We start from the raw sequence: 25,333 nt of genomic DNA, 5'->3' as shown, positions 1-25,333 counted from the left end.
TAATATAGTACATATATTACATATATTACATAATATAGTACATAAACAATCAATATATTCATGTATGTATATATATATATAAATATATATACAATAGTACATATACATATATATACATTTATGTGTGTATATATATATATATATATATATATATATATATATATATATATATATATATATATATATATACTATAGTACATATACATATATATATACATTTATATGTATATATATATATATTTATATATATATATATTTATATATATATATATATATATGTATATATATATATATATATATATATATATATATATATATGTATATATATATATATATATATATATATATATATATATATATATATATATATATATATATATATATATATATATATATATATATATATATATATATATATATATATATACAAAAACTTATGTTTTTCTAGACCGTTTGGTTGTATTTGCAAGACCGGCAAAGTTTAATAACATTATATCAGCTGAAAGATCATCACGGTTTGTTAAAGAAATAATTAGAGTTAATATTAAATTTTTGAAATTTTTTCCTGTAAAATGCTTGTAATGCAATTTGCAGTAAGGAAAAACTCAGTGTCAGTTTTGTGTTAGTTGTCAACCAATTGTTGGATCATCATCATCATCATCATCATCATCATCATCATCATCATCATCATCATCATCATCATCATCATCATCATCATCATCATCATCATCATCATCATCATCATCGTCATCTTCATCATCATTATCATCATCATTATCATCATCATCATTATTTTTATTTTTGTGAGGAAATGATTAAGTTGTATAAATAGGGGGCTTTAACCTATAAATAGCTTTAAAATTCAAATCTCCCATATTTAAAACATCTTTGAACCCTCATTTATTAATAAATATTCTAGCTCCTTCAAAAATCAAATCAACCAGAGTTTTTCTCTAACACCAGTTAGATGATGGCATGAGATGTTGATTGACCAATGAGATGATGATTCATAACAATCATAAGTTCATCAATTTATTTATTTTAAATATTTTTAAGTAAATACATTTCCAAAAAAAAGTTCCGTAATTTTCTATGCATTAATGCAACTCTTACCTTTATATATTAATTTTTTGATTTTGTTGTTTTTGATTGTTTTGGTTTTGGTGTTATTTAATAAAATAATTCAGCAGGGAACAATTTTTTTAATAATAAATGTTATATTTTTTATTTGTAATAAATTTCCCCCCTCTTTTTCAGATCGCTTTCTGCACTCTATGCTTATTATCAAAAAATATCTGATGATGGTCAATTTGATTCTTCAGTCTATGTATGTTATTGTTCGAAAAAAATTTCTTTCATTGTTCTTCTTGCTAACATATTATGAACTTGTTAAAAAAGTTAACTAAAATTTTATACTGAATATAGTATTTTTTTAAAAGACAATTTAGGTAAATAATTAGAAATTAGTTCAAAATAAACTTAGACATTAGTCTTCACAAATTTACACCAGTTTTTTAGATATAAATATAAATAGATGTAAATCTTCAAAACTTTGTACCAGTTTTGAGATATTAACATTAAATATCAAACAAAATACAAAGGAAAACTTGTTCTTGATTTTAAGTTTTAACTGTTTGACTCATTAACCTTAAACAAAATGAAAAAACAATCAACAAACGTGAAGAAGAATCTACAGAAGTGAAATTTTTTCAAGAATCAATATAAGTTTATTAATTTAAAACTTTTTTAAACTTTTAATGAATAACTTTTTTAAACTTTTAACAGAATAGAATCTGCATAAGAAATATTACTAGCTTTTTGTAATTGAATCACTAAATATTATATTAGCAATATTTGGTTTTCTATCAGCTGACAATTTTCCAAAATTTTCCTAAAATACCTAAATGTTAAAGATTGAGGCAGCTTCTATGTTTGATCTATTATCAGTTACAATACTTGTATATATAAAATTTATAATATTATATATACAAGTATTAATAATATTTCTATTTATTATGCAAGATGAATTGAATAATTGATGATTTGCATTAATGTTTTATAATTAATCAATCACTATACCTATATATTCAGAATTATCAACATATTCTTCAATTGCATAATATTTTTCATTCAAATGCTTTTATTTTATTTTTGAAGTACAACTTCATCAGAAGCATCCCCATAAATCCTGCACTTATCTCAATAATGAACACACTATAATTTGTTTGCAATAAATATTTCTCATTTTTTCTAAAAAAAGACACTTGTGAGTTTGATCAGACATATTTAATATTTCACTCAGATACAAAATTAAACAAAGTTTACTTTTGTAATTTAAGATGTCAACTTAAACTGAATTAATGCTTGTACTAAATAAATATAAAGCATTGCTAAAACTGTGAAAAAAAAGTTTAAATATTACAAAATAGATAATAATTATGGTTTAGTATTTTTTTCATTGTAGCATGAAAATAATGCTTGTATATTATAGTTATCATAAACTGATATGGTTAATAAATTGTCATGTCAGTCTGCAAACATTTTTCAATTTCAAGTAAACAGAACTTTGATTAAATTTAAGACAAATATTTTATCGCTTTTATTTATTAAAAAAATTTTTTTTTTTAACTCAACTTTCAACTTTTTTTAACTCAACTGTCAACTTTTTTTAACTCAACTGTCTTTTAATTACATTTACATACAACATTTAATTATAAAAATTGTTTTTAATAAACTAAAAAGTCTTGCTTGATCATTAGATAAATTTTTAAAAAAAGGGTAAAGTTCATCATTTTTGAACATTACTTTAATTGAAATATGTAATTTGAATAGTATATCCCTACTTGAAAACAATAATGTTAAAGTAAATATGAATGAGCCACAACTTCAAAATATTGATAACCAAAACAAGAATGTAGATCATAAATCAGGATCCAAAAGTGTAAATATTAAGGGTATCTGATAATATTTCAAATATTAATAATAATCCACAAATAGAAAGCAGGATGTAATCAAAATTCAATTATGATATATTACACCATACATCTCGACCTTTTGAAATTGATAATGAGAAACACATGTTTTTGGCAGTCACCTTAAAGTATTAAAGATATCCATTATAAAAGAATAAAGAATTTCTTTTATATTTCATTTTTTATTTCTCAATAAAAAATACCATTTTTTATTTTATAGAAAAGAAAAAACATTAAACACAGAACAGGAATAGACCATCTCAATGTGTTCAATAAAGAAAAACACTATTGTAAAAGAAGTTTTCAGTGAATAAAATTTAGCTTTTAGATGCAGCAATAATGTCTTTGACAACATTATTGCTGCATCTAAAAGACAAACATAACTAAATATTGTTTGTGTTTGTCATATGACAACACAAGCAATATTTGGTTTAACTGATGGGCTATTCACGTAAAATTTTTAAAATTAATCTAAAGGCGCCAAGTGATACTTGATGGGAATATTTCTATAAAAGTATAAAAGCAGTGAAATACCAGATTATAAAAATTTATTGTAAAACCTAGATTATAAAACTTGCTGCATCATTAATAAAACAAATAAACTCTTATCAATTTGTTATAGTCGTAATAATTTGGTATCACTTGTTATCAAAGCTTTATATTTTTAGTCAATTGATTCAGCAAAAAAATATGGCAATTAATAATGCATTGCAAACTATTAGTAGAAATAAGTGTAATAGCACAGTTCATTTTCAGGATTAGCAATGTTGTTGATAGAAAATGCCAGAACAATTTATTATAACGATATAATTGATGAAATTGCAGGCAAAAGGGTTAAATAAAATTGATTTATTATTTTTGTATAATATTTTTTTTAGCAAAATCCAATAAAGGTAATTCAATAAAAAAGTTTTTTTTTTTAGGGCCTCAAAAAATTGCAGCATAATTAAGTCATTTAATATGCACATTTTAAAGCCAAGTATTAATTTTAACATTTTAAACATGTAAAATCTATAAAATACTCAATAACATGGTATAGTATAGAAACATAAAAAATTTGAAAGTAAGTCATTGCTTGATATGATCATTTTCTCACCTAAAAGTTTAAAATTAATTTTTTCATAATTTACATTTAATGATAATTGTGTATATTTTGTTTATGAGATTTGACATTTGTCAAAAAAAAAAAGCCTGTTTAGAATATTGTATAACATGGGCATATTAAATTCATATTATATTAGGATATATTATGTTCATATTTTATTAGGTTATAGAATATTAGATTGTATTATATTATGTTAAATAGGTAATTGCATTACAAAGTTTTGCTTCCATAAACGAAACTAAATGAACATTTTTTGCTTATTTAATGCAATAAAAGTCTTCGTTTAGTGCAATGAAGTTGATGTTTTTGTATTTTTTATTTTTAAAGAATGAAAATGGAACTGGTTCATATAAACAGTTAAAGGCAGTTGGTTTGGTCTATATTACAGATACTTCATCGCTTTTGCCTGTATCTAAAGAACTTGCACAAACGTATAGGTATTATATATAACAATTAATTATACTATCAAGTTATTATATTAACAAGCAATATATAAATAAATTGAATAAATAATATATAAATAAATAACAAAAGTATATAAATAAATATATAAATTGAATTTGTATCAAATAGAATTGAATAAATTTTCAAATCAAACTTTACTTGAAAATTATACTTGATTGCTGAGACAGAATAGGAGTTAACACTAAGATTTTAGTTTAGATTTTTGGAAGAAATATTAAAAATAATGAAATACTACTGTATTATTTCATTACTTTTATAATTAAAATGAAATAATACATAAGAAGCAATAGAGCTTACTCTAACCTAATACAGGCTAGAAGTAGTTATAATACAGGCTAGAAGTTATAAAAACTAGAAATAGAGGTTAAAAGTAGAATAAAGGCTTGAAATTGAGGTTAGGGTTTATTGTTTTTACTGTTGCAGTTTATATATGAAATTGAGGTTAGGGTTTATTGTTTTTACTGTTGCAGTTTATACTTGAAATTGAGGTTAGGGTGAACTTTATTGTTTTTACTGTTGCAGTTTATATATGAAATTGAGGTTAGGGTTTATTGTTTTTACTGTTGCAGTTTATACTTGAAATTGAGGTTAGGGTGAACTTTATTGTTTTTACTTTTGCAGTTTATTCTTTATGTTATTTTTGTTTTGAGCATAGAGAATGTACTTTTGGTGAATATAGAGATGTCAAGAAAGAGATCATATTTAGTGGCACAAGAAAATATTATTTTGTGAAAGATCAGAGTTGCAACACAAAAACAATACATTTTTTAAATAACTTTTAATAAAAAAGGTTCTTCAAAAAAACATAAAAAATATTGTTTCAGATAATTAATTATCCATGTGTAAACTAATAACAACTCTAACAAAAACTATGCCAGACAAAAAAAAATGTTTTTTTGTTTATTAATGCAACTGTAAAACCTGAAGGTTTTAAAACTCAACTAGTTATATAATTTTGTACTTTAGAACAATGTTGATATCATCCATCTTACTTGATTCAAAAATTACTGACAGTTTATCCCAGTTAAGTTTTTGTTAGCTTTTTAAACCTTTTTTTAACAGCTTTCTTTAAGCTTTCGAAACAATTCCTTTAAATATGAGTTTAAATACAACGAGTTTGAGAGAAAAACGTTGTTTTGAGACAATTAAGCATTGAATCATGTTTTAACACTCTGAACTCTTATGGAAGACAAAGTAGGCCTGCGATTCCAAGATATTTGTAAACAGAGTAAAAAAGAATTGGAATAAACTCCTTTAAAACATTCTTCAACAAGAGTTTTATTCACAACAAAGAAAACTTAAATGACTGATAAACAAATAGTAAGTATTTAATTTATTTATTATAATTATTGAATGCATTAAATGGTCGAGAATTGAATAAAATATATAATAGAATAGTAAAAAAAAAAAATTAAAAAAAATTAAATTTAGGATGTAAAACTCTAAAAATTGAATCACAAATGGATTTATCACATGCTTTCTATGGTACTGGATGTTCATTGAGAGATTTTGAAAATAAATTGTATAGCAAATGCTTTGTAAAATTGCAACCCGCATTTAAACCTGAGGTTTTGTTATAAACCTGGGCTTATATTAAAGAAATTGTTATAACTACTTCTAGTGTTACAATTTTATGTGGTGGGTGAAGCAATATTAAGTTAGACAAATGTAGTATTAAAAAAAAAAAACGGTTTCATATAAGTTTTGATTTATGCCTTAGTCAATTAGTTTCAAACTTCAAGATAATTTCAAACAATATTGTGCAATAGTATAGGTATCATAATATAGGTGCATTTTGTAAGTTAAAATCTGAATGAAAAAACAATTGCAAAAAAAAAAAAAAGCTAAACTTTGAAAGCATTGAAACAACTAAACTTTCCGAGTTAAGTTTTTTGGAATAATTTGAAAGTAATATCTAAGTTAAGTGTCCTGACAATGCAGCCAATATGAAAAGAGCAATTTTTCTCACATTTACCTCTATGGATGCCTGATCAATGTACTAAATTTGATTTTCACAGATGCAAGTAACCTCAAATCAATAGAGAAATGCTTCTGAACGATATTGGTGATTTCTTTCACCAACATTAAAACATAATGGTGGTAAAAATTATGGAGAATTTACAAATTTTATCAGCTTTGTTAAAACAGCACCAGCAGAAAATTAGCACAAGCTATTCAATAATAACTAAAACTTCAAGTTAAAACTAGGTTTATTAAAGATTAAATTATATCTATTTTTGCTATTGTGCTATTCATTAAATTAAATCATTTAATATGTTAATAACGGGTGATGCGAAAGTTAATAGCCTTAAAATTAAATTAAAAGTCAGCTAAGTATTTAATATTTTGTTTCTTCAGATCTTTATTCAGAAATGATCTGTTTTGGAATAACTTTGCATTAAGATCTAAGGGGATATTATAATACCCAAGATAATATTGCCCATTCAATACTGTGGCATACTTAATCATAATTTAACAATCAAGGTCAGTTTTACCAACAATCACACCTGTCATGTGCCAGAAGGCCACAAAGTTCAAGGGGCCAGAGTGGCCAGATGAATTAAAAAAAATTAGTTGTTTGAAACCATCTACAAGTAATTAAAATATCAAATCTAAATAAAATACAACTTTTATTTGAGATTACTTGTTAATAGTTATTATCTTAGGTCTTCTTAACTTTAACAATGTAAAACTCAGAAAAAAAACAAGAGCAGAGACCTTTTTACTTTAGACCAAAAGGGACCAACTATTTTAATCATCATTTTTTTGCAGCATTTTAAATATTTTTCAACAAACCTAATAATAAACTACAGTTCATTGCGGTTGATTTAGGCATAATCGAAGACCTACAACACAACAGCCTGCAGCTTTATGTGCAGTAAGCTCACTTAAATTTCAAGCATAATGAAACGAAAACCATTTTTTGGGTTAACGCAGAAAATATACAATCAAAAGTCAAATGCATCACAGTAAAACCAACACCAGAAAAGATACAATGTTTTCTGAGCAATCTAAAATAATAGCTGAAGTTAATGAGATTGTGGACAAACTAATTAGCAAGCTAGATAAAAGAAAGAAAGCATAATCTAGATTAAATTCTTTGTTTTCTTATTAATCTCACAACATGTCTGTAAGAAATTAGGGATTACAAGTGTGCGAAATAAGCTCCATTTTGAATGTATTTTAACTGCATAAAATTTTGTTGTCTGTTATCCAATTGACCTCAACTCTCACTTATTAAATGAATGTCTCCATTTTGGAGCTTTAAATCTGACTGAGATAAATAAAGACTCTTAATCTACTAATCAAATTTTCAACATTCTTTTACTTCAAATCTTTTTTGACCATGGCTAACTAAAAAAAAAATATTTAAAAGCATACACTAATTGCTTGATTATAAAGTTTAAATTTTTAATCAAACAAAATGTTTATGTGTAATTTAAGTTTAGAAAATTTTTTGAAAGCCATAATGTAACAATTAAAATATTTTTGTTAATTTAAACTGCTGATAAGTTTAAATACTGGAAAGCAAACAGGAACAAGAAAGCTTTAAATTCAGGGAGGCCAAGAAGTGTCTAAACCAGCCCTGAATAAATTGCGTAGTTTTTTGAAAAAAAAATTTAAAAAATGTCTTTTGCATGTTTTTTTTTACAACCCAGAGTAAACCTGAGGCTTATTATGTTCAGGATTTATCTGCTAACAGACTGTTTAAACTTAAAACATTATTGATTTATTGATATAGAGTATAAATATTAATTTAAATGAATATAAATAACAAACTTAGACATGTTTTAAGATAAACATAATGATGTTTTAAATATGTTGGACAATCCTATTAAATTAGGGTAATGAAGATAAAACTAATATTAGCTTAGGGTAATAAAGGTAAATTTAATATTAACTTTGGGTATATAAAATAATAAAAAAAAGAGAACATAATAAAAAGTAATAAAATTTAAACAAAATTAAAAAAAAAAAAAAATAAAAAAAAAAATAATACAATGCATATAATCTTTTTCATTAAAAAGATTTAATTATCTAATTTTAAAATACTTCACTAGTTTTTAATTATTTTACTTTATAAATTTTATTTACAATTTAGATAATTTTCCAATTAAGAAAATGTAAATATATACAAAAAAGAACAAAATATATCCTTTCAACACAGTTTATTTACAAATAAACAAAACAAAACATGATACCAATATTTACAAAACATGATACTAATATTTACAAAACATGATACCAATATTTACAAAACATAATACTAATATTTACAAAAAACATTTAACTACATCTACTATTAGAAATTAACAAACTGCAAAAGTACTAAATAAAGTTAAATAATTGTAGATATAATTATATGTTTTATTACTCCTGCCTCCTCTTTTTCACGAATCCACAAAGTTATGTAAGAAAAACACTAAAAGAGTCCCAGTCAGCTTTAAGATAGTTGTAAGAGGTTCAATAATAGGGGGATTCTGATGATGAAAAAGAATGAGATAATTGTTTTAAAGAGGTCAAACCGTGATCAGAAGCACCTATAGTTAAATGTGGAGAAACTGAGCACTGACTAGGATCAGAAACAAGTCATAAGTCGAGTAGAGAAGGTAAATGATTCGGGTTGTCTGGAAAGTGAGTTAAAAAAATGAATATTTGACTTGAGAAATTGAGAAAGGCAAAAGCTGTGGTTTTTAACGCCTGCAGATTCAGTGACACTAGAGCCAAGCCATTCAGTATCATGATCATTAAAGTCACCAACAACAACAATATTGGCTGATGGATAAAGAGAGAGGGCTTGGTCATATTAATCAGAAATAATATCAAAAAGAGTGCAATCTTGAGATGAAGGAGAGCGATATAGAACAAAGAAAAAGGCGATAGAGTGAAGTTGTGATAAACGAAAGCACATGAAAGAATAGTCTGTGGATTCAAACTTAATTTCCTGACAAATGGGTGAATTCTTACGAATGTAAATGCCCAGGCCAAGCCTGTGTCTATTGGAATTTTTACAAATCAAAGGAAGATAACCATCAACACTAAAATCACAAGATGTGACAGCTGAACTCAAATTAGTCTCACAAAGAGCAAGTAGGTCTGGTGGACTTTGCAAGAGATAAGACTCAACAGAAGAAAAGTTACTTTAAAAACCATGAATATTAGTGAATGATAGATTTAGAAAACTTGTTGATGATGATGGTTTTTTGTGTTTTTTATTTTTGTTACTTTAGTCATTTTTAAATTTGTTAAAGAATTTGACTCAAAGCATAGATAGTACTCAGTACATTATTTAATAGTCTAAGCAATTGCCTCATTACTATTAATAATTCCTAAGCTGTAACATAGGTCTCCAAATGTGGCCTCAACACTAAAAGTACGAACAGGGACACCATCCATGTGCAACATGGCACTGTTAATACTCTGATATTTTTCAGCTTTTGATGGAATCAGCCTCTCTAAGAGCTACCACAGAGTTTAAGCAACCTTACTACCAGCCAACCTCAGAACCATAAAACTAAGTTTTAGATCTGTACCCTCATTAGGAGATAATAGATTGAGTTGCCTAGTCATAAAAACAGACCCACAAGCAAAACCCATGCATTGAGTCAATAAGATCCAGCGTTCAACATCCTAAACCGGAAACAATGTATTCAAAGTACATCTGCACCAGCCTAATGAATGAAGAAGGGGTGCGAGGCTGGTCAACAGATTATGTAAGCATCATAGCAAAAAATAAAAGTGTGAAAATACCAAAACTACTAAGAAAAAAAGTACTTATCAATTCTTATTTAGATCTAGAGGTAATAGTTTCAATATATTAAAATAAGTAGGATATATTGTTCCAAAGAAAATAGTTTATTCATCTGGATATCTTATAATATTTAAAAATTTACTTTGGTAGTGCCCATAACCTTGCTCACAGAATGACAATCCAAGCTATTTGATTCTTCTTTAAATGACATTTTTAAATCTCTATGTTTCTGCAAAGTTTTTTTATTTTTATTTTTTGTTTAATATTTGCTTAGTGCTTTTCAATAATTCTCAGTTCTGTGTATTTTTGAGGATTGAGGATTCATGGATTCAAGCTGGCATGGAATCTTTTATTTCCTCTCGACGATTCCAGCTCAAGCCTCAATCTCCTCCATGGTTTTCTTCACACTGTGCTGCTGCGATTGCCAATCGAAACCGTTGCTTCTATATTTATCAGCAAAACAATTCTCCAGAAAACAGACGTCTGTTTATTACTGCTAGAAACAATTGTAAAAAGGTTTTGTCTAACGCCAAAACCTGCTATTATCAGGTCATGAAATCTCGTATCTCATCTCAAAAATTAGGCTCTCGTGACTTCTGGAGAATCTTTAATAATATCAATAATAAGGGCAAATCTATAATTCAACCTCTCTTGAATGGTTCAGACTTTGTCACCTCACCTAAAGACAAAGCTGAATTGTTTGCTAAAAACTTTTCATCAATATCATCTCTTGATTCCACTAGTTGCTTTCTACCTGATATTGCCAACAAACAGGTTGATCCATTGCTTGACATTCATATCACTCCAACATCTGTATCTAAAGTGATTTCCTGCCTTGACTCTTCTACAGCTTGTGGCCCGGACAACATACCTGTTATTGTCTTGCAGAAGTGTTCTCCAGAGCTGTCATCTATACTCTCAAAACTATTCAACAAGTGCTTATCAGAGTCTTGTTTTCCAGCCTGCTGGAAAGCGGCATCTGTTATCCCTATCTTCAAAAGGAGAGCGATCTGATTCGTCTAACTACCATCCCATAAGTCTTCTTCTTATCATAAGCAAGGTTTTTGAATCTTTAATTAACAAATTAAAAAATCACTTACTTTCTGACCATCAATATGGATTTCGATCTTCTCGTTGTACAGCTGATTTGCTAACAGTAATAACTGACAGGTTTTATCAAGCATTAGATGAAGGTGGAGAGGTTAAGGCCATCGCTCTTGACATTTCAAAAGCGTTTGATAAAGTTTGGCATGCTGGTCTTCTCCATAAGCTTTCTTCTTATGGTGTATCTGGCAACATCTTTAAGATCATTGAATCCTTCCTTTCCAATCGTAGCATAAAAGTTGTCCTCGATGGACAACACTCTTCTTCTTATTCTGTAACTTCAAGGGTTCCTCAAGATTCTATCCTTGGCCCTATACTCTTTTTAATTTACATTAACGATCTTCCAGATATTGTCACATCTAAGGTGGCATTGTTTGCTGATGATATTACCATTTATTCTTGTCGTGATAAGAAATCAACACCTTCTGATTGCTTGGAGGGAGCATTTGAGCTTGAAAAGAATCTCACTTCTGCTACAGTATGGGGCTCACAGTGGCTGGTGAACTTTATTTCAGATAAAACTCAATTTTTTTCAGCCAATCATTATCGCAATAATTTAGATCTTCCTATATTTATGAACGGTGATGTACTCGATGAGTCACCTACTCTTCATCTTCTAGGATTAACTCTTACTTCCAATCTTTCTTGGAAACCATATATCAAATCAGTTGCAAAATTAGCATCTGCTAAGGTTGCATCTCTTTATCGAGCTCGTCACTTTCTTACTTCGAATTCTATTCTCTATCTCTATAAATATCAAATCCGGCCTTAAATGGAATATTGTTGCCATATCTTGGGCGGATCCTCTCATGATGCCCTTTCTATTTTAGACAAGGTGCAAAAACGCGATGTAAACATAGTTGGACCTGCTCTTGCAGCCAACCTCCAACCATTATCACATTGTCGTAATGTTGTTTCTCTTTCTCTTTTCTACAAATACTATAATGGGCACTGCTCTAAAGAGTTAGCGTCTCTTGTGCCATCTACTATAATTCATTCTCGTGTTACTCGTCATTCAATTAAGTGTCATCCTTTTTCTGTGACTGTTCCTAAGTGCTCCAAAAACGCTTATTCGTCCAGTTTTTTTCCTCGAACATCAGTTCTTTGGAATTTGCTTCCTTCATCTTGCTTTCCTTATTCATATAATTTGCAATCTTTTAAGTCGTCCGTCAATCGTTATCTTGCTTTACAACCTTCATCTTTTCTCTTTCAGTAACTTCCAACTTTAATTAGTGGCTGCTTGCAGCTTTGTTGGAAGGGAAGATGTTTAAAAAAAAAAAAAAATTTGCTGTTTTAGGCGCAACTTTCGCATCATTTTGTTAATATCATTCCATAACCAGTTTACTATAACGACTTGAAATAAATCAGCACTGAACACAGGTCTTTTATTATGTGATTTAATGAGAGGTAAAATACATTTTTTTAAACACTTAACTTTGGACTTAAAAATGTATGATGCTGACTTTTTGCCACTCCTGCAAATAACTGGCCAAATCAAGGCTTTTTTTAGCAAACTTATTATGTTTTGTGTATTTAAACTTCTTATCTTCTTTTCCTCTATTCTTAGCAATTAATAACAATAATAATAATAATAATACTAATAATAATAACAATAATAACAATAATAATAGTAACAAAAATAGCTATAATAATAATAATAATAATAATAATAATAATAATAATAATAATAATAATAATAACAATAATAATAATAATAATAATAATAATAATAATAACAATAATAATAATAATAATAATAATAGTAATAATAATAATAATAATAATAACAACAATAATAATAATAATAATAATAATAATAATAATAATAATAATAAACAAACATTAAAAAGACACCATTAAAAACCATTGAAATATAAATGTTACATAATGTAAGTGTATATAAACCAACACAAACACAACCCAACCAGGAATTTGCTGATGGTTATAGTTAACATAAGTTTTAGCGTGGAAATCAAGAAATTAATTGTGAGTGGTCAATTCCACTAGCCAACACACGGACTTGATAGTCAATTGTTATTTTTGGATGGTCAAATTTTTTTTTTGTTCAAGTTTTTATTTTTTTTAGTTTTTACTGAACTTTATAAGTACAAAAAAAAGTTAATTAAAAAAGTTAAAATTTTTTTTTTTTTTTTTAATATCTTCACTTTCAACAAAGCCGCTAGCAACCACCGTTAGAGTTTGAAGTTACTGGAAGAGAAAATATGAAGTTTGTAGTGCAAGATAACGATTAACAGACAAAGTAAAAGATTGCAAATTATATGAATCAGGAAAACTAGATAAAAGCAAATTCCAAAGAACTGAAGTTCGAGGTAAAAAGCTAGATAAATAAGAATTTTTGGAGCACTTAGGAACAGTCACAGTAAAAAGATGAGGCATAATTTAATGAGGAGTAACACAAGAATGGATTTTAGTAAATGGTACAAGAGAAGCTAACTCTCTAGAGCAGTGCCCATTATAGTATTTACAGAAAAGTGAAAGAGAAGCAACATTACAAAGATGTGATAATGGTTAGAGGTTGGGTGCAAGAGAAGATCAAACTGTTTACAATGCATTTTTGCACCTTCTCTAAAAAAGAAAGGGCATCATTGGAAGATCCAACCAAGATATGTTAACATTATTCCATACAAAGATAGATTTGAGATTTATAGAGATAAAGAATAGAATCCAGAGTAAGAAAGTGTCAAGCATGATAAAGAGATGCAACCTTAGCAGGTGCTAATTTTGTAATTGATTTGATATAGGGTTTCCAAGAAAAATTGGAAGTAAGAGTTATGCGGTAGTGGTGTAGTGGTAAAGCGCTCGCTTCATAAGCAAGAGTTTCCAAGTTCAATCCCCACCACGTCCCTAGTAGTGCCGCGCTCAACTTGTTTCTCCGCGCAGCGGCCTTGTTCGTCAAGGTTCGTGTTTCGGAGTTATAGAGTTGAGAGAGGGCTATAACCACTATTAAGTAGCCTCCTCATCTGTAGTGGCTTTATCGACCTTGAGGAGGTGAATAACAAAAAAAAAAAAAAAATCCTAGAATATGAAGGCTAGATGACTCAAGTACATTACCGTTCATAAACAAAGAAATATCTAAATTATTGCGATAACGATTGGCTGAACAAAATGGGTTTTATCTGAATTAAAATTCACCAGCCACTGTGAGCCCCATGCTATAGCAGAAGTGAGATCTTTTTCAAGCTCAAATTTCTTAAGCAATCAAAGAGTGTTGGCTTTTTATCAAAACAAGTATAAATGGTAGTATCATTAGCGAACAAGCAAACTTTAGATGTGAGAAGATTAATGAATTTGTATTATTTCGTTGATAATAATTTTAAATAAAATTAAATTAATTTGCTTATTTTAAAAATGCAAACGAGCAATTGATATTTTTTTTATTTATTTAAACATAATTCATTTCATTGCAATGACTTGACAAATGGTGGGAAAAGCTACAAAAAAAATAATTGAAAAGGTTAAATGAAAAAAAAAATACAGTTTAGATAATGTTCTTATCTATATACAACAGTTTTGAATAATAATAAAATAAGAACTTTAATTTCTGAAGTCAAAAAAGATAAACTAGTGTACATTTTATATCACTTGCTCATTAAAATCATTTTAAAAACTGCTAATGTTACTGGGCTTTATGTTTTTAAGTTATAAATCAGGAATGGCCAAATAGCAACTAGTTAAATATAATAACAACACTAGCCACATGCGGCTCTTTTTAAAAGTTTTATTGATTTACTAATAATCAGTTAAAACCTAAATTATACATAGCCTGAAGACATATTGAAGAAAAATTTATTATTTCATGGTGATAAGATAGAAAAATATGCATTTATTGAAAAAGAAAATAAATACTGAACCTGCTCATAATAAGACATTTGATATTAAATGCCACTATGAAACAAAACATTTTTTTTTGTTGAGGAATACCCATTAAATTCATGTTATAGAAAAAGTAAAATTGAGTTTCTCAAAACAATTTTTAAAAATCAACAAATGAATAGTTCATCTTCCAACAAAGAATCATATATTACAACAGCAGCAAGTTTTATTATAGTTTGGAATATTGCAAGAAGTAAATACCCTTACACCAATGAAGAGTTTGTAAAACAAAACCTTTTAGATGTGATCTCAGTTTTAGATCCTAATAATAACAAAATTCAAAGGATAATTTCAAATATTTCTATTTCTCAACATACAACTGAAGAAAAATATCTGAGAGTGTCCAAAATGCCCCTAAAAACAAGCTTGTTAGTGTTATTACAGATTGTTAATAAAAAGTGATCCTGCGTTCAGAATTTATCCCAGTTCATTGTGTGATTCATGGAGAACATTTAGCAGCAAAACATTTAAGTTTTCCAATTTTTTTAAAATTAGTGCTGGAGATTGTAAATTATATTTGATCAAATGCAAAAAATCACAGACAGTTTAAAAGTTTTGTTAGTGAATTCTTGCTGACAAACCAAGTGACTTGTTGTTTGATTGTGCTATAAGGTGGCTTACAGGTAGTGTTGTTTTTTACAGGTTTGTAGAACTATTAGAACCAATTAAATCTTTTTTGCTTCAAAAGCAAAAGACATCTAAAATCTTTGACAATGTTAGTTTTTTTCGAGATCTTTTATTTTTAACTGATGTAATGCAACATTTACCAAATCTGAATTTGTAACTGAATTTGTCACAGGGAAAAGAAAAAACTACAGAATTTATTCAAAGACTTTCAAAACAGGTTTAAAGAATTGTATGCTCTTAAATCATCATTAGCATTTTTAGTAAATCCTTTTTTAATTGATCTTATTAGAGATGGTTGTCCAATCCATGAAACATGTTTAAAGAAACATCTCAATTAGAAATGGAATTATTAGAAGTCCTATCAAGAAGACCAAATTCTTCAAATGTCGCATAAAACACTAACTTTATTGGATTTTTGGAAAAAAGTTCCTGAAGTTAAGCATCCTCAACTGGAAAGGATTAGTATAAAACTCATTTCAATTTTTGGTTCAATGTATACATGTGAATCTTTATTTTTGACTATGAACATTTTTAAATCAAAATATCATGCCAATCTAACTAATAAACATTTGTTAGAGTTGCTTTAAATATCAACTACAAGCTTGAAACCAGATTTTAAAAAACTTATGAGTAGCGTTCAAAAACTTAGAGCCTAATAAATGTATCATAATTGTGCAAGTAATTATGCAAGAAGAATTTTCTAATGGTCTTTTACAAAACAGTTAATGTTATAAAAAGATCGCTTTCTGTTATGTCTAGTTTTTTCATGAATAATGAAAAGTTTATTTTTTTAATTGTAAAAATAAAAGTAATTTGAATTTAATTGAAATTCATTTTAAAATTTGTTTTTATTTGGTATTTTGTAGTTTTTAGTAACTATTAAGTGGTTTTAAGAAAGTTCAATTCAAACAAAAGCAAGTTTAATTCAAATACATTAAAATAATAATTTTTTTAAAGAAACCTTTTTATCTTTAAATTTTAAAATCTTGCTTTCAATTATTTTTATAAAAAAATTTATGGTTGTTGTAATTGTGTTAATTTAAAAAAAAAATTATTATTGGGAGATGCTTTCAAAATTTTTTCCATAAATCGTTTTCTAGTGTGAATAAAAAGGCATCAGATATTATGTAGCCAAGTTTAAATTTAAAGAATAGTTTTTACTTTCTTTTTTATAACAAAAACTAAATGCTGCACATAAATTGTGTAGCTATTTTGACACGTCAGTATTTATATGCGACTCTTGCATCAAAAATTTTGGCAAGTGCTGTTATAAACTGTATAAAACATCAACAAAAATGAGGAAGTTTTATATTGAAACAAGGTTTTTATATTGAAAAAACATCCAAACTATTAATGATTCTATTATTAGTGTTTTATACAACTTTTTATAATGCACATTAAACTTTTAATGTCACTTATAATGTCATTTTAATGCATTTTAACTTTTTTTAATGCACATTTAAAATGAAACGTGTTTTATCATCAGTATAATAATAATAATGTGATTAACTGTCGTTTGCAGATAATATTACTAAATATTATATACTAAATATTTAATATTTTTTTTAGTTGACAGTAGACCAGTGATGGTGAAAAATCTACGACTGCTTGGAGCTCACCAGCGTAGGATCAACAGTTATCCTCTTCAAAAGATGTTCTGCACCCGGTGCTTGCAGGACACTGACCATTAGATGTTTAGTGTTATCGGAGACTTTGTCATCAAAGAAAGCCAATGCAATCAGTTCTTCTGACAAGTACCACAAACGTCCTAAAATTTTCTTCATTGCGATCTGAGAGACTGCTTGATTCTGTGCCTTGTATTTGTCGATCTCCTTGATAAGCTCGAGATCAACACGAGGCGAAAATGGCGCTGACGGCGCTCTAAACCAGGCCTTGACATACAGAGTCACCGTGAAAAGACACATGTCTGCTACTCCCTTCTCTTCTTTCTTTGTCATCTTGAACTGGCTTCTCAGCATCCATATTTTCAATGAATAAATAGCCTTGGCCATCCATCTGGCTCGATGCAGTCCTGCCGGAGCTTTGAATGAGCATCCTTGAGATGGAACGCCTCCCAGAAACATTATTGTCAGCTCTAGCAGTTCGCGATAATCATCACGAGGCTAAAACTGTTGCAGTTGGTTTTCAGCAAATGCAATAATTTCATTTGCAACACTGGAAACGGTAATGTGCACGATGTCATTCGAACTAGATGCCTGAAAGTTTGACCAGTCAATGATTTCCCAACTGCTTTGAAACCTTTTAAAAATCATGATGTCTGGACCCGGATCGATTGATATTAAACTCTGCTGGGTCATGACCGAGGTGCTGCAGTGCTGGAGTTAAGACTAGTGCAGCATTACTATCACTGACCTTTGCCATATCCAGACATACTGCTAACTTGTCATTCAGTATTTTGTGTGTGCCACGTTTATGTTTAGTTCTCTTTAAGTTGTGCTTGATGATGGCTCACCAAATGCTTCATTATCATTACCAGACTCCTGTTCGCTTTTGGAATTCTGAAGAATAGCTTTCTCCTCTCTGGCCACTCTGTCCTATTCTTCTCTCTCTTTTCTTCTCTTGAAGTTTTCTTCTCTACTGTGAACATCTCTTTTTCTTTTGGCCATGGCTTTGTCAACACTTCCCATCTTACCACGTTGTCCCGCCTCACGCTGAGCTAACGGGAACTCCCTGTCCTCCTGCATGCTAATCATCTTCATGGCGTCCGCATGAGCAATGTCAAAAAGACTCTCTAAGCCATCCTTCCATTCTTCTTCCTTCTTCAGTAGACTTTCAGAGCGCTTTGCTTTATTTTCCTTATTTTTCTTCAGTTTGTCATATTCATGGAACAGACATTCAACTTTTTCAACAACGTGTTTCTTCATCCGTGTCGGGATGCGGGCTTTAGCCCACACTTCAAGAACTTCAAGAACATTAGTTGTTGAATGTGATGCTTCACGAACGGTCTGTTTCGTGGCCTCTTTGTAATAAAAGAAAAGTGCCATGACTTCCTTCTTTGACGGTAACTTTGAAGAGCTGAGAATTTCAGACATTTGGCCTATCAGCCACAACTCAGTTTCTCGTCTTGTAGTTGGTTTCGAAGTCCTACAGCAAGCATTGGCCATCTCCCTTAAAATAATAAATTTTATTTGTTACCATCCAATTTAATTATTCAAGTTATATGTAACTTCTAACAAAAACTTATAGAACTCAGAAAACTAACTGACAAAATTTATGTTATGCAATATAAATAAACAACAATGACATATGAAAACTCTGACAAGGTCTAAATCCAATTTATAAAATACACAATTATGTGCATAAATGTAAAGTCAAGTTCAATACTATGGCACTCAGGCAATTGATATTAATTAACAATTTAAAATGGATTTAGCACAGCGGATCGGTCATTCTGTCTGTTTTATAATAATTCATTGTTAAATCAATATAATTTGGCAAATTATTGTTTAAGCAAAAATAAAGAAAACACTCACTTTTGATCCAGTATCCACTAGGTCAGTTGTTACGGAAGTTTCCCTGAGAGAGTCAGTAGTCACTAATTCAGATTCATCAAATACTATTGTTATATTGAGTGAGTGTCTGTCAGTGTCTGATTACAAATGGCTGACAGCTGGTGAAATGCATTCTGGATAATTTAACAATAAATAAGTAACATCATATTGATAAATTATGCAGGCGGTATAGTGTGCAGTGAAAGAGATCACCAGCATAACAACTAGTGAAATGCAGCCACGGAACCCCACATGATACTTAACTATTATATATGTGGTAGGGACCTCTTAATTCAGATTTAGCTGGTTTTTTTTGTGAATTTTTTATGCATGCATATAAACAAAATTCAAGGGTGCCCTGTACAAAAATTGTACAGGGTACCCTTGAATCAACTGAATTACATGTTGATTTACATGTCTCTTATATTGTAAAATGAACCTGTGTGAACATGTTCTGGAAGATTCTAGATGCTTCTTTTCGATGCGTCTGGAAGCGTCTGGATGTTTCTGGATATTTCTGGATGCTACTGGATGCTTCTAGATGCTTCTTCTGGAAACTTCTGGAAGCTTCTGCATGCTTCTGGAAACTTCTGGATACTTCCTTTAATTATTAAAAAACTTCCGTGACGTTGACACGGACCAGACTTAAGAAAATGAAACAAACCAAAAAAGTTGCACTTGTTTTGTCCGCTGCAATAGATATAAAATATCCACAATAATAATCGCTCAGTCACATAAGTGATGTAATTTAAATTGAATATATGGTATCAAAAAACCAGTTTATTTTCCTTAGCCGATCACCTCTGATAAATTTTATATATATTTTAAATTGGTATAGAATCCTCAACATCTTGTAAAAGTTTCTAATACAAACAGCTTTTCTGATTCGCAGAAATCTGGCCTTAAAGTTGAAGCAATTTTTTTACTTTGTTTTCCTTGTAATGTAAGTTAAGTGTCTTTTTCAGCAATAAGTTTGCCCTCTTTCAGCCAGATTTAAAACTTTTTAGAATATTTTCTTATTTAGACTAACAGCTTTCATGCAAAGCAGCTAAAAGTTTAGTTTACAGTTTAAATAGGCAAATATTTGATAAAGTTGTTGCGCATGTAACGTAAGTTTGAAATGGAATTGCCCACACACACAAATATATATATATATATATATATATATATATATATATATATATATATATATATATATATATATATATATATATATATATATATATATATATATATATATATATATATATATATATTAGTATATACAATATACGCATTTTCCAAGTAACATTCTGATTATTTTTCAAATCTTGTTTTTAAAAATTCTGATATTTTTTAACCGGTCAACCAAGACCAGCAAGAATTCGTTTTAGGAGGTCAAAATAGCAATTTTAATCATTTTGGGTAGTTATTGACTATTGACTAGCCGTTTTTTTTCATGCTGAGTTTCATCAACCTTATATCAAGTACAATCATCAGTACAAATTGTTAAAAATATTTAAATTCTTATACATGATAAAACCACAGAAATATTGCATAACAGTTACAAATTGTGTTTCCAAGATCTTATCGTTTAAAAAGATTTATTTGTTTATATATTCAGATTAAAATGATTTAAATGGATGAAAAAAATTTTCAAGTGGCTAAAATACTTATCAAAATAATAAATTTAAAAAAAACTAAAAAAACACTTTGACATGTAGCTAACATTGACATGTAGATAACATTGATATTTAAATGTTTTTTTAAACATCAGAACATCAAAGTCTAAAGATATAAAATATCTTGTTTCAAAAATTGAGCACCAAAAGGTCTGTCACAAAGAAGTTTGGCAAAAAATGACCAGCCTGTGTGACTTTTAATGTGTTGTCAAGCTTAATAGTTTGACAATCTGTTGACAATATTAGGTAAAAAAATTTTTAATCATGAATTAGCAAACTTTTTATGTCTTCTAGTAGTCACTACTAAACTGAAGCTAATTGATATTTCAAATAAAGATATTTCATAACATTTTTGATTTTACAACTTTTTGATGCTGTTATTTTTAAATATGTGCTAACTCTATATTTTTTTAAATGAAATACATTTTTCGTTTTAAAATATATAGTGCTAGTATATATTTAAAAATAGAGTGCTAGTATATGTTCAAATTTTTTAAAATATATAGTGCTAGTATATATTTAAAAATAGAGTGCTAGTATATATTTAAAAATAGAGTGTTAGTATATATTTAAAAATAGAGTGCTAGTATATATTTAAAAATAGAGTGCTAGTATATATTTAAAAATAGAGTGCTAGCATATATTTAAAAATAGAGTGCTAGCATATATTTTAAAATAGAGTGCTAGTATATATTTAAAAATAGAGTGCTAGTATATATTTAAAAATAGAGAGTATATGTTCAAATTTTTTTCTCTGTTTTGTTTTTCAAAACTATAGTGGTAGTTTACCTCTCACAATTTAAATTACCATTTATGATACAAAATATACTAATGTCAATGTTACTCTATATAGAGGTTGACATCGCCGGTTGCACACCACTAAAAAAATCAATTATCTATCAATAATACACATAACTATTTAAACTTTTTTTTAGCAGTTTATGGTAACAATATCATTTCTAAAAATGTAAAAATATTTCATATCAAAGTTATTTTGTCACATCATAAGAAAAAATATATATTTTTTAAATGTGTCAATGTTGCACCACTTTACCTAATAGATATATATATATTTTTAATACTTAATTTACCTCCTAAAGGCCAAGAGGGCCACTACAGTCAAATAGGTTATTAATTTAATTATGGTTACAACCCTCTATTGACTCTTAAGCTCCATCTCTAACTTCAAAACACAAGCCTTAAAGGACAAACGAGGCTACTACGTAGAAACACAAGTTGAGTGTGGTACTACCAGGGAGGTGATGTAGAACTTCTCAGAACTTCTTATTTCTTAGGTTGCACAGTTTTTTTTATAGAGTTTGATAATAATTATATTAGTACCTTACTTTGAGTGTTAGAAAAGACCGAAAGAACATTTAAAAAAAAGTAAATATTTAAACATTTCTCAATTGGCTCCCATTATATTATTTGAAGTATAGCAGTTTCCTGGTTTTCACTATTTTACTATTCTTGTATATAATTTAAAGTATGTATATAATTTAATGTAAAATTCTTCTAAAATTCTCTTGTATGTATATAATTTAAAATATAATAGTTTATTTCTGCTTTTCACTATTCTTAATTCCTGTGGATTCTGCTAAATTACTTTTTTTATTGAGAAATACAATTTAAGTAAATAGAGAAAGTACTGTTAAAGTTTGTTAAAATTTACAGACATAAATTTTTTGAATGGAATAACATCATCAATAAAAAGCATTGAGAGTATATACATTGTAACGGGTGGAGGTAGTAATATAAGGTATGTAACGTCTAGGGACCCTTTAATTTTGCTGGTTACTATCTGAATATTAAGTAATTTTAAAAACCTAATTTTTTCGAATCCTAAATATTTTTTCAGTTTTAATCCTAATCTTTTCTCTAAATATTGAATGACTTGACCCTTCCAACCTATTGTTTTATGTCACTTCATATTTTGTGCAATATGAAGTGACGTTTCCAAATATTAAACAAAATCTTGAGATAATGGGTAACTATAGTAAAATAAGAAGAAAATAATAATAGGATGCATTGTACCCCTTAGATTTTAAATAAACAATTAAATGATGCATTAAAAAAATGCTAAAATTGAAATTAATAATAAAATATATACATGTTTGTTGTTGATAGGAGACTTTAATTACCTTAAAATTAGATAGTCCAATGGTTTAGTTGAAAACATTTGAACAAGTGATAATGATCTCAACAAAGAATTCGCTTATACTGTAAATAAAACTTCATTTTATCAACATGTTGGTGATGCAACTTCTTTAACGATAATATTATGCCTATAAGTACTTTAGATTTAATATTCACCAGTAAACCTAACAATGTATTTGAATTAATGCATTCACCTTATCTTTGCCAAACTTATGATTAATATGGAAATTGAGTAAAAGTAAAAATAAAACATGAAATATCATAATAATGGAAATATCATAATGGAAGCTATTCTAAAATAATTTTGAAGGAATGAACTGGACAATGGATTTTAAAAATTTAACTGCAGACAAAATGTATAATAAATTTTTATCAATTTACACGAATATCAAAGAATCTTTTATACCACAACAAACTAGAGCTTATAATGCCAATAGATCTTCCTGAATCACACAAAAAATTAAAGATTTAGTGCGTATCTTAACAATCTATTATTATTTATACTGTACAGTAGACCTACACATTTTATATCATATCATCAAAAAATTATTGGTGTTTTTACAAATTTGAGTATGGTTGGGTTTTGGCTATTTGTAATGAGTCACTATTTAAATTTAAATCAAAAGTTAAATATGTTTAAAAATGAAATAATTAAAGAAACTAACCAAATATTTAACATTATGAATGTTTTTAATTTAAATCAGTCTTTATCAGGAAGAATACTAATAATTTACTGATACTAAAAAATTACTTTTGTCTTTCTCATGTGAAGCAATAATAGATATTATAATAACTGTTAAATTATTCAAAGAAAAACTTTTTCAGTTAAATTAATATAAATCTCCTGGACCAGACATAGTAAAATCAATAGTACTAAAAAAATGTGCATCTGCCTTTGCATTTCTGCTCGCTATGATTTTTAAAAAATCACATCAGCTCAACACAAGGAGCCATAATTTCAAAATCAGAAGAGAAATTGTTAAAGCTGAAATATTCGCCATCAATTCTTAACCAATAGAGTTTCATCAATGTGGAACAAACTACCTGATTTTGTTATTAAAATTTGATGAAAAATTGATAAATATCTAGAGCTATATGATTTTTAATTTATAATTTAATTTACCTAGAAAAACTAAAAAATGCTTATGCTGTCAAAGTGAAATTAATACTAATTTCACTTGTAGTTTTCGAACTACTACAGCTTTCTATTATATCATATTACATTAAATAAAGAGAAAACCTGTATTAAGGTAGGTTGAGTCTGCTCCAATTGCAACTAATTGATTTCAACCCCATGTGTTGTTATCCAATCATATAACTATATGATTGGAAGATTACATATTGCTGAACAACTTTTTAGCAATATATTCAGCAGATGTTCAACTTTATTTCTCCTCTGAGCTATTTACAATGTGAAATAAATATTTTCCACCAGAGTAATGATCTTCTTGATCTCCCTGATCATCCTCACCACATGTTTTTAAAAGCTCTTTTCTACCATCAAAGATTTTGTATACCTTTGATCTATCAATTTTTTCATGATCCAGAATAAGACTTGTATCGGTAATGTTATCTTTAAAACACCTGTATCCTTGGTTACTTTTAATCCTTTAAAAATGCTTGGTTACTTTTAATGTTGCATGTGTCTATTGTTGCATTTAATGTTGCATGTGTCTATTGTTGCATTTAATGTGTCTATTGTTGCAATGCCTATTGATGCTTTATTATTTATACTAAATCTTAAGGTTGACAAAGAAATATGATTTATATTTAAAGTATTTAGGTTAGAGATTGTTAGTTTATTTGGTGAATAATTATTGTCTTCATATTCATTTTCAAAATTATCTGACTCTAACTCCATATCATTTTGAGATAATTCATCAGAATACTGTATCTCAATTGTAACTCTCTTTGCTTTATTCTGCTTACTTTAATAATAGGGTCAAATCATTATATTTCAACCAATGCCCTGTGGCTCACCATATCTGATTTTCCTAATTTTTACATATTGTTATGGGCATCATGTAGATAGGTTAAATTTGAAATTTCAGACTTCCAAGTACAACGGTTCGGAAATTATAACC

The 25,333-nt window shown here is 28.0% G+C and overlaps 1 protein-coding gene across 3 annotated transcripts in view; it reads left to right on the top strand.

Moving 5' to 3' along the window:
* The window catches only part of LOC101239697 (GATOR2 complex protein WDR59), a 214,285-nt gene that overhangs the window by 134,653 nt on the left and 54,299 nt on the right, over positions 1-25,333 (top strand). For all 3 annotated transcript variants that reach the window (XM_065819078.1, XM_065819080.1, XM_065819079.1), the window contains 3 exons: positions 449-515; positions 1,258-1,327; positions 4,405-4,514. In XM_065819078.1, the coding sequence (XP_065675150.1) occupies positions 449-515; positions 1,258-1,327; positions 4,405-4,514 (247 nt within the window). The remainder of the gene's footprint in view (positions 1-448; positions 516-1,257; positions 1,328-4,404; positions 4,515-25,333) is intronic.

Source organism: Hydra vulgaris, chromosome 15 (assembly GCF_038396675.1).
Source record: "Hydra vulgaris chromosome 15, alternate assembly HydraT2T_AEP".
Classification (NCBI taxonomy): domain Eukaryota; kingdom Metazoa; phylum Cnidaria; class Hydrozoa; order Anthoathecata; family Hydridae; genus Hydra; species Hydra vulgaris.
Note: the sequence above shows the minus strand (reverse complement) of the source record. Positions and strands in the feature narration are given on the sequence as shown.